Source organism: Hevea brasiliensis, chromosome 17 (assembly GCF_030052815.1).
Source record: "Hevea brasiliensis isolate MT/VB/25A 57/8 chromosome 17, ASM3005281v1, whole genome shotgun sequence".
NCBI classification, from domain to species: domain Eukaryota; kingdom Viridiplantae; phylum Streptophyta; class Magnoliopsida; order Malpighiales; family Euphorbiaceae; genus Hevea; species Hevea brasiliensis.
In genome coordinates, this window is record NC_079509.1 from 51,424,822 (window position 1) to 51,436,779 (window position 11,958).

Sequence of the window (11,958 nt, forward strand, 5' to 3'; positions counted from 1 at the left end):
GATGTATAAATGTTGTGGTTTGTCAATAGGACTTGTGGATTCACTTGGAGAGAAGTAAGTTACATTGGAGAAATCCAATCTTCACGAATAGCCCACGAAGCTTAAAAAAAAAAAAAGAAAAAGAAAAAACCTTTGAGCAAGCAGCAGAGATGGCTTGATACTTGGACTCAATCAACAATCCTCTTCCAAGATATCAAGGAATCTTTAAGAAACATACACCAACCCATGATACAGCAACGAGTGTCAAGACATCATGTCCAATCAGTATTACTAAAAGCAATAAGGCAATTAGGTGAACTAGTAGGGAAGAGTAAGCCACAACTATACGAGCCTAGAAGATGTCGAATGATGTGACAAATAACCACCAAATGTAGATGACGCAAGGGCTATAAAGATTAACTGACTTCCTATCTATTCCAGTTAATGGTACTATGATAGCAGAATGTTTATACTATAATTCAACTTAAATCCACACTACTAGGGGTTTTTATGTGATTGTGTGCTGGTACATATGCATGTAAACACAGCTTATATGTGAAATGTGTTGAGCGCAGACTAGGGCATTTATGTGGGTTTAAAAATGTTTATTGCAGTTCTATGTTTTTCACAGTACCTTATGGATCATATGAGCCATACATAACGTCATGAATGTATGTTAAGATTTACTGAATGTATGTTAAGATTTACTAAGGGCTTTGTCGACTCAAGTTCTAGTGTTAATAACAGCCTCAATTTTGGATTGTCACGTATTTAAACACATGAACTAATAATTTAAGATTTTTTTTTTTTTTTGAGCAAGAAGAAATGAAAGTTTGTTTTTAATCACAAATTGTAAAACAATCCATTTTAAAATATATATCTTTTGTATATTTTCCTGCTGATTAAAATGGACTAAAAACAGAATTTCTGTTTTCAATCCGACATGGATGGGTTCCGTATCTAAACAATGATATGCAATTCTACCTTGAAACATCAAGACAATTATTTCTAGCTTGAAATACATGATGACTGTGAAATTTTCTTTGGAAAATGAGAGAGACACAACTACAAAGTGTTCATCAACTAAACAATGACCCAGAAAAGGAAAGTAAAGGGGAAAAAGAAAAGTGGAAGACCCAAAAAAGAGGAAAGTAGAAAAAGCAAGCAAATGGCAAAAAGTCCCCAAATTCATAACAAAGAGATTAAATTAGTTACATGCTCATAGGACTTTGTGGATCATTAAGTGCTGCAATTGCTGTTTCTATTTTTATCTTCAAATGATCTTTCTCTTCTTCATCTGCCTGTAGAGAAAGTGAAGAAAAAGGAATGAAAAAATTTGTTGAAATTTATTCTCTTGAACTGTTCAATTTACTAACGAATGAAATTTTTGAAAATATTAATTGAGACTTCAAAACCCCGATTAGTCAAAGAAAATTCTTGTCTAAACTTAATTTATTATGAACTCAATATATAAATAAGTGAGATTCATATATTTAATAATTAAGTCTCACCACACATCTTATATCTTAGATCTATGGTGGACTGGATCTAAATAAGAAAAAAATCCGATATGCCTAAAGAGCTTTAATTTCCAAGAGATTATTAATAATTAAAGGATTGGTTAATATTTAAGACACAGTCCTTATATAAGCCTAGTCTGTGTGTTAAATAAGATGTTTATTTTAAATAAAAAAAAAAGTTAATTTAATGCAATAGACAAAAAAAATAATGTCATTCAACACCACCAAAATACAATATTTATAAAAATAAAAATCTAGTTTAAATGATTCCAAATCTGGGGATAGTCCTTAAATACCAAATTAAATCAGTGAAAAATGCTTTAGAAATTTAGAGAGAAATTATAAAATTTAATATTCATTATTTTTCTTATTTTCCTTTTTCTAATTACTATCTAGAAAAATGAAAATAAAAAGAATACTATTTCTTTTCTAATGATTTCACTCAAATTGACAATTAATTCAAATATTAATAATTAACCATTAATGATTTAAGTAAAAAATTAATAAATAAAAACATTTATAATTTAAAACTGCTAATCAATGACATTTTAATAGCTAATCGGATAGAGTCAATTTTATATAACAATAAGGCCAAATATGCAGATGACAAAAGACACCAGAAAGATCCATTCTAAACTCTGAATAAATAAATAAATAGCATGTTGTTTAGTTGACTACACATCCACCGTGAATTAGGGGGAAACAAACAAATGCCCCATCAATTCATAAATCGGAAACAATGACCGCAAATAAATTGGGTATATATATATATATATGAAAATAAATTTATTTATTGTTAAATTAAATTTTTATATATAAATTTATATATTTTATATATTTTTTTTATTAATTTTATATATTTTTTAATATAAATATTTAATTTAATAATAATTAAATTTATTTTTATATAAATTTGAGTTTATATTAATACACTCTTTAATACATATTTGAGTTTATGTAAAAAAAATTTTAATAATTATTAAATTAAATATTTATATTAAAATATATATAAATTAATTAAAATAGGTATATAGAATATATAAAATTTTATATAAATATTTAATTTAATTATTAATAATTTTATTTTTATATGAGTTTAAAATCTCTATAATTATATAAAAAATATTTTAAATATTAAAATATTGTTAAACGTGAAAATTTATTCCACCTATTCAGCAATTTTTGGAGTCTAGTGTTAGCAGACACTGAAAGCAGTATATTATTAGACAGACAGACACGGTGCTCCAAGTATGTTGATTATGATTTTGATATATGAGCTTTATTATCAAAAAGTCCTTCAAGTTTTCTATATATATATATATATATATATATATATATATATATATCCTTATGAAATTACGCTTTCATGCTTATCATTTCAAAAGTAGCTATCTTGATCTCTCAAGTCTACTAATGGCTCTATATTTTAATAGTATTTTAAAAATGCGTAATCTTGTATTTTTTTTTAGTGATTGAAGCTTTATTTATTATATTATATTATATTATATTATATTTACTTCTTTTTAATTGTACTACAATTTGATTTTTTAAATTTTAATATTTTATGTTTAAATTATTACATTATAAAAGTCTTTAGTATCTTAAAATCTTATATATTTTTTTATTGTTTGAAGTATAGAAATTAAAAGTGTTAATTTAAAAAAATAAAAATTAAAGTATTATTTGAGTTAAATTTATGGTGTAATTTATAATTAATTACTGACATTTTAGTGGCAATCTTTTTCAATTTGAGTTAATTATTTCAATGAAATAAAAATAATAATAACAATCGGTGAAGAAAAAGATCATGTATTTCTAACTTGATATGGATTGCTTACCAAAACAAATAAAAAATTAAACAAGACTTTACAATTATCAAATAATTTTAATTTTTTTAATGGGAATAAGAAGACTAATTAAGATAAGGAAAATATAATTAATTCATTCTAATTTTTTTAAATATATATCTTTTTTAATATAATTGACTCCGACTGAAATTTGAATTTAAAATTTCATAATCCTACAAATAACTCTAATATCACTAAGTTAAAACTCATTAATCTAAATATATATGTTACCCAATATCGAATCACCTACATTATCATTTTATATAGCTCTCACTAGCTGTATTTAAATTGTAAAATTATTTATAACTTTTAACAAATAAAGACAAATATAAATTTAGCCCAACTATCATCATTATTATTATTTAAAATAAAATAATTTGTTATTGCCACTATCATTCCCATTTTCCAGCAGTCAACCACTATCAATGTGATTCACACATGATAAAATTTCTACAAAATAAAGGATTACCTATAAAAATTAGAGTTGTTTATTAAAAGATAAGATTAATGGCATATTATTAGATATTCGTGTATCTTCACTAATAAAATTTTAAGTTTCACACTCTTAAATTTAGAAAATAATTAATTTTTTTATAAGTGATAAGTATATTATTTTTTAGTACATCGAATGCACTAAATAATTTATCAAGATTAATTACCTTAAAACTTAGAAGCTTAATACTTATATAGTATAGTAATATTATTTAATTATATTAAATAACTAAATCAAGTAATTTTAGAAAAAAAAATCTCAAGAGCAAATAGTAATTTTTTATAATTTTAAAAATTAATGATAATTTTTTTCTTTTTCGAAATATGAAAAGAAAAGTGAAGAGTTGAAAGTGACAAAATTAGAAACGTTTATAATGCATATTTCCCGCGATTCAATTAGTTTGTGATGTCGTTTTGTATTATAAAGCAAGGTCGTATAAGACAAAATGCACAATAAATGGCTGCTGACTATATTTCTTTTTTTCGTCTAGGAAAATGAGATCCCCTTTGAACAACTTGGAAAACATGATTCTTGCTAGATAAACATTAACACATGTGAAAAACGAATCAAATTTCTTTCAAAGGTATTGTGGATCCCACAATTTACAACCATTTTTTCTACGGCGTTATTACATCATTAAGTGTATGTGTAAAGCTTACGTTGATAAAAATATATCTTTATTAAAAAAAATTAAATTTATTAAATTATTTTTTTAATAATATTTAAAATATTCTTCAAAAACAGAACTAAAGCAATTGCCATTGTTGTTAGAATCGTGTTGTTGCCGTTGAACTTGGTATTTTATTGGTTGTTGTTGTTAGAATTCCTTTTTAAAAAGTGTTTGCTTTTGTCTTCCAAACTCAACCGTAACTCAAATATTAACGGTTGCTTTTTTTTTTTTAAATAAATAATTTCTTGACTATAATGATATTTAGATGAAAACGTAAATTTAACGGAAATATTCTCCATTAGTAAAATTATTAATTTCAAAAAAAAATTTCTTTTCAAAAGGTACTTATTAAATCAAATACGATGATGTTAAGTTTTTATTTGTTTCAAAAAAAATAAAATATATAATTTTTTTCAATGAAAATTATTTTTTTAATAAAATATTTTTTAATTATTTATAATATTAAATTAATAATATATATATAAGTATTTTTATTTAATAGGATTATTATAAAATGAGAAAAGAGAAAGTTATTTTTTAAAAAAATAATTTAATTTTTTTATTAAAAAATATATTTTTTATTGACTATATTTTAAGTGTCACAAACACTAAAAAAAATATAAATATATTTTTAAAAAAATTCATACGTAAAATTATAATTTTAACGGCAACACTGTTTTCTAAAAAGGAAGCATTTAAATATACTCATGTTATAAATATAAATTACTTATCATATAATATAAGACGTTAAAATTCTAATTTTAACACTATTTTTTAAAAAAAATTATTGAAAATTTAATCTTATAAAAAGAGAATTTTGGTTTTTTTATATATAGAATATATATTATAAAAAATATTAAAAGTTATTAAATTCTTAATTTTTTTAATTATGAGGAGAAAGAATATTGATTATTAGTATTAATTTATAAAAAAAATTATTAAAAATACATAAAAATCCCACAACACAATGAAAACAAAAATACATTGAAAAAAAATATATTATAATTAAATAAGGAGAGTGGCGTTCAAGATAGACTCATTACTGTTGGTGCAGACACTTTATGGGTAACGTTCAAATGTTTCTTATTGTTGATTCTGCTGTTCCTAATTGTAAAATTATGTTTAATGAGTTTCTTGAAAATTCTATAGTTTTGTTAGACAATCAGCGAATTCTATATTCAAATTAGGCTAATTATTAAATATATTAAAAATATTAAAAAATAATACTCTCTTTTATAAAAATATTAAATCATTTTTTTAATATAATATAAAAAATAAATTTTATATAATTATAAAAAATAATATATATATTTCAGATACAACTAATAATTTCTCCCCTCTATTAGCTATGAAAGTGAATTTTATGTCTAATCTTACGAAGTGGGTCCTAATTTTATTCGTTCTGTTGTAATTTTTGATTTCTGATTTGTTTTTGTGATTAACATTTATTTTTTATAAGAAAAAAAAATTAAAGTGGGAGTTGTAATGGGGTCATCTCATTCTCACCTTGGTTCTACCAATGTTTTGATTCGGACACCCTGGATTACGCTGCTCATGATGTTGTCCTTAATTTGCTTATATTATATTGTGGCTGTGATCAATCCGCCTTTAATAAAGGCGTCTACACCGTATCACTTTTCCAATCTTATGGATCCCACATCTCACACCATATTTACCGCTATATCAACTTTTTTCTTTTTCTACATTTCTTTTATATTTTAGAATAATTTACCATTAATATAACAAAATTTACATATTAATCTCTAATTTGTTTTTTTAGCTATAATTAACTCTTTAAATTTTAATTTTATTAATAAATTAATCCTATTATATAAGATAAATAATTACTTAAATATAAAAATTAAATAAAGAGACTATTTTATTAATAAAATAAAATTTTGAAGATACAATTATATTAAATTAAAAAGAAATTAAAGAATTTATTAAAAAATTTAAGTATCAGTGACTAACATGAGAATTTTACTATATATCTCATATTTAATAAAATTTTTAAATTGTTGATTAATCATTTAAATTTGATTTGTGAATATTTTAATTTATTTTTTTGTTAATTAAAATTTATAGTATTACATTTTAAAAATTATATTTAATTAAAATTTTGAATTATACTGATTGATTATTTTTTTTATATTATATTATAAAATAGATATTCAATTATTAAATGACAAGAACTATAAAATTTAAAATCACCATCCAAATCCAATAATGTCAAGAAATTTTTTTTTTAATCCTTTTTACCAATTGAAATTTTCCATTTATAGGAAACTCCATGGCTAAGCTTTAAGGCCCCACTGGAATCATGTATTCAAACTTTATCAATATAATTGACTACCATTTTGTCTTCATATTTTCTTGTTAAGCATATGGCACAGATTCTTCACAAGATTATTAACTGGAAATAGTATTAATTAATAAAAAAATAAATCAGTCACTAAAAATTTACATTTTGTAGTATTTTTAATTTGGCTTCTTCACTATTTTTTTTTATAAAAATATACATTAATGTAATTATTATATTCATACAATTTTATTTCAAAAATATTTATGTTATTTAAGTAAATTTTATCTTATTTTCATTAAAATTTAACTTATATCACTCTTAGGCGTTAGTTATTGTTATTAGAACTGCAGTTGAAAAAGTAATTTTATAAATATATTAGTTAAAAAATATTTAAAATAATTTAAAATTAAATTTAATAAATTTTAATTATAAAAAAATATTAAAATAATAAAAATATTTTTTAAAATTATTTTTTAATAACATTTAAAATATTTTTTTTATTTAAAAAATAATTTTAATCCTTTAATCTCAATATCAACAGACACGGTTGATATAAATTTAAAATTATTTTAAAATTATAAATAAAAAAAAATTCCTATCTCTTTGGGAGCACTCAACCAAAGGTATAATGCAGGGAATTTTCACTTTCTTTTAGCCTAAAGCCTAATTTTTTAATGGAAGAGATTTGTTAGAGCGTGACCAGCACGCACCATTGAGTTTCAGTGAAATTTAATTTGCTGTCCTATCCAGATAGGTAGAAATGAAGATGGAGAAAGAGAGAGAGAGCTGACCTCAATGAAGACTGTCTTGAGAAGCCTCCCAGAAACAGTTGTAATATTGGCCGTAATAATCTTGAGCTTCAAAGATTCAAATACCTCACAAAGCTTCACCATTGTATCTGTTCTTTTACTGCATGTCAAGCTCACTAGCAGTGTCTTCTCTCCCATGTGTGCAACACTCAGCTGAACAAATCATCACCAAGTTTATCAATTTTCTGCTAACACACAAATACCTGAACACCACTTTGGATAAAATCATTAAATTTATTGATTTTTATAAATTATTTTTAGTATAATCAACTTTGAAGGGGACTTGAATTTGACATCTTATAGTTTGAAAACGACTAGCGAGCTAAATCACTAGTTAATTTCTATAAAAATAATATTCAATTATTATTTTATTTTATTTTATTTTATTTTAATTAAAACTTAAATTTAATCATGACTGTAATAGCACTGACAGGAGAGAGAGAGAGAGAGAGAGAGAGAGAGAGAGGAGAAGGGGTGGGCCGCCGTGGGTGGGTGGTTTAACCAGAGTTACCTCAAGGACTTCAATTGGGCAGCATCTAGAGCCATTAGAGTCATAGAATTGATCAATTTTCTTCTTCTTGGACCTCAACAGAACAGGCAGCTCTTGCTCAAAGTCATAACCAGGATTCTTCTTCAATTTTCCAGATTCCAGTTCCATTATCTCTGCTTGGATTCTTTTCTCTTGATCATGAAGTTCTTGAATATAATCAATTGCGTCTTTGATGATGGAAGCCTTGTCCATCTAAATGTATGTGATCAAGCAAAAAAAAAAATCAGCGAAAAGAGCAACAAATCTCCATACTCAACATAAAAAAATTTCAAAAAGGTTGGCATTATTGTGGTTGATTAATGATAAATTAGAGTTAGGGACATCCAACTCCCGATTAAGCAATTAACAATTTAATTAATATGATAATTATTTGGTGAAAGGGTTAATGCGTCACCTTGCTAATGTTGGGGACCACAGCTCTAAGAGCAAATAACCTTTCATTAAGCTTCTTTCTTCTGTTCCTCTCTGAAACAATATTCTTAGAAGCCGCCGACGAAGCAGCACCGTCCGGCGAACTGGAGTCATAATAGCCGGAAAACGCCTCATCCATAGCCCAGCTGCTTAAAATCAAGGAGCTTAATTTGTAAGTTGTAAATTCACCCCTAATGAGAGAAAGAAAGAAAGAAAGAAAGAAAGATTTTTGAACAGAAACAACAAGGATGGATGGATCAAACAAGGAAAATCAAAATCAAAAAGAAATTCTACCTATCAAGCTCTTCATTCTGGAGAAACATTTTAGTTTCCCAATAGTTTTGGTACTCATCACCGATGTTTTCAATAGGTTCCATTGAAGAAGAGCTTTATGTTGCAGAAAGATTGAAGTATACTATTGGTTTTTCAAAAAAAAAAAAAAAAGAAAATAAAAGGAAAATTTCACACTCCGCACATGCAGATGAGGCCTGAGGGGGCTTCCTTTTATAGAGGGCAGGAGAGGAACAAAGAGGTTGAAAATGGTTTTGGGGATTTAAGCCACGTGGGGTTGTAAAATTGCCCATTATCCTGCTTTAGCTAAGACGCAACGTAGAAAGATCTTAACCGTCCAATGTGAACCAGATGTAAAGTTTTTTTTTTATTAAATTATTATTTAGTCGCTATTTTAATTAAATTAATTATTTAATTTTTATATTTTTATTTTTATTAAAATTAATAATTTTTAATCACAATCAAATTTATCGATTTGAGCAAAGCATGAATTTTTAATTTTTAAAATTATTATTAATTGTAAATATTTAACTCATTAATTAATTATTAAAATTTTAAAAGTAGTATATTTATTAAACATTTTAAGTCAATAATTAATAAAAGTTTAAATTAATATTAAAAGCGTTGGTAACTTTATTTATATTATTAATCTATAATTAAGATTGCTTGATTCTCTTTGATAATAAAATTAATATATATAATTTTCAAAAAATAATTATATAATACATATGTCCCATTTTTTTTTTTTTTTTTGCATTACACGGCCCTCTCTCTCTCTCTATATATGAGAGTTGAAAAAAAGGTTGAGTAAGGGTATCTTTGTAAAAATGCATTTTGATATTTTAATTGCTTTTAAAAAATAGTCAAAAAATAGCATGTGCTGAATTAAAAGAGAAATTATTTTTAGAGGAAATAATTTTTAATTTCCTGAAAAGGAATTAATTCATATTTTTAGACTTTAACAAACTCCTTAAAAACTAGAAAACCTATAAAAAGAAAATACACAAGAAAAATATCCTTTAATATATTATTACAATCAAAACCATTTTATGTGACCACGTAAGTATATAATTTTAAAATTTTAGGCTAGTTTATTTTAAGGAATAAAAATATTTTTTTTATTTTTTAACGTTTGAGATATTGAAAAATATTTTTTTCATCAAAGGAAAAACTAAATCAAAAGAGAAAGTTATGTTCTATTTTATAAACTTTAATAATTTTATTAAAATGTAAAAACACTTAGCTTCCATTTGTTTCTCCAAAATATTTTGTATATAGAAAATGTTTTCCAAGATCCATGAAAATATTTTTCATTGTTTAGTTACAATGTTAAACTAATAGTATGTGTTTATTTATGTTTAAATATTTTTATATTTTAATAAAATTATCAAAATTTAAAAATGAAAAATGGCTTTCTCTTTCAAAAAGAGGATGCCATTTTCTTTAAAAAAGACTTAATTTTTTTTAATCCAAGAAAATATTTTCAGTTGATCAATTTTTCTGAATGTCCAAATGCTAGAAAATACAAAAAAAATATTTTTTCAGAAAAAATATTTTTAAAATATTTTTCATGAAATAAATAGAGTCATTAAACAAAATAAACATTATACAATATTTTATATGCATAGTTGATTCTCTTAATATAGCACTACGTTTAAGAGGAGGTCAAATATATTTTCAGACACTTGAATTGTTGCGTTTTTATTTAATAGACACCTGAATTATTATTAATTTTTTTTTTTTAATCTCACATCTCAACTCAAAGAAAACGTTTTACTTAAACACAAATTTGCATAATCAATGGGAAGCATGAGAACACACGATAAAAAGTAAGTGAATATTGTGGTTGCTACTTATGTGGCCTTTACAACAATTTTTTTTTCTTTCACTAATAATAGGCCAACGTGGCTTGGAAACCTATTCTTAACTTATCTATAAACATATTTTAAACCTATTTTAAACAAAGGCATGAAACTCCTTTTGATGATCATCATAAAGTCTTCGTGGTTTCATCTAATGACACCAAATCTCTTTATCTGTTGGAGGGCAATCTTCAATTGCTCCTTTAGGTGATAATTTGAGCACTCAGAAGATGTGCCTTCCCACTAATTATATGTGATGTAGTTAATGTTTTAGTTTCACTATTATTGTGTTTCATCTTATTTTTTATGTTTCAAATGCAAAGTGTGCCTAGTATTCCAGCTATGCTATCTTCTTCTCATGGTTTTCTTTCTCCTTATCGAGGAGCTACCTCTGCTAGTAAATTCTATTGCTAATTAGTGGATTTTTATGTAGTTTACATTAAGCTATCATGCCTTGTATTTCTTGCTTTCTAAAAACACAAATTAATTCCACCATAACAAACATTAAAATAGAGAAAAGGAACCTCAAAAACAAACTACAAAGATATAAACATGAACCTTCAATTCAAGTGTTTCATTCATTTAACAGAAAAAAAGGAACAACATATTCGTTGGCTAAATTCAATGTATTTTGCCAAAATAAAATTAAAATAATAAAAAAAACAATGAAGAATACAGGTTAATAAAGGATCTATTTGAATGAGGTAAGGGAAGTGTAAGTAATGAAAGGGCAAAAAAAGGTAAGAAAGGGAAAGGATAATGAGGGTTATAGTAAAAAAAAAAAAAATCTCATATTTGAGAAGGGGTGAATTAATAAAAAGGTAAGGGAATGTAATGTATATTCTTTATATTCGGAAAGAAGTGAAGGAGGGGTAAATTTAAGGAGTGTATAAATAGAAATATTCATAATACCCAATCTCTCCCTCCTTACCTCTCCTTACGCCTCAAATCGGAGTGTAAGAAAAATTGAAATTTGAGGGGTAAGGGAGGATAAGGCTTACCCTTACCTTCCATTAACTCACTTATTTCCAAACAGCTTATTTACCCTTCCTTCACCCTCATCCAAATAAACCCTAAGAGAAAAAAAAAAATCTAGAAGATAGGGAAGAATAAAGAAGGCATGGAGTTTGTTATGTGAGTTGGTTAGCAAATAGCTGAGCTTGTTATGGAAGTTGGTTAGCTACTAGTTGAGTTGGCTTTTGTTCGTTGGTCCTCTTTTACATG

At 24.8% G+C, this 11,958-nt stretch overlaps 1 protein-coding gene across 2 annotated transcripts; it reads right to left on the reverse strand.

Annotated features, from left to right (window-relative positions):
* Positions 1-957: 957 nt before the first annotated feature.
* On the reverse strand, positions 958-9,065 carry LOC110640065 (transcription factor bHLH35). 2 transcript variants are annotated; one of them, XM_058139970.1, is made up of 5 exons: positions 8,876-9,065; positions 8,565-8,727; positions 8,132-8,362; positions 7,603-7,773; positions 958-1,280 (listed from the first exon to the last, which is right to left on the reverse strand). In XM_058139970.1, the coding sequence occupies exons 1-5, from the start codon at positions 8,956-8,958 to the stop codon at positions 1,191-1,193; spliced, it is 738 nt and encodes a 245-aa protein (XP_057995953.1). In that variant the 5' UTR covers positions 8,959-9,065; the 3' UTR covers positions 958-1,190. The 2 variants fall into 2 exon arrangements, with proteins under 2 accessions (XP_057995953.1, XP_057995952.1); XM_058139969.1 differs by having other exon boundaries at positions 8,565-8,772.
* Between the last annotated feature and the right edge of the window lie 2,893 nt (positions 9,066-11,958).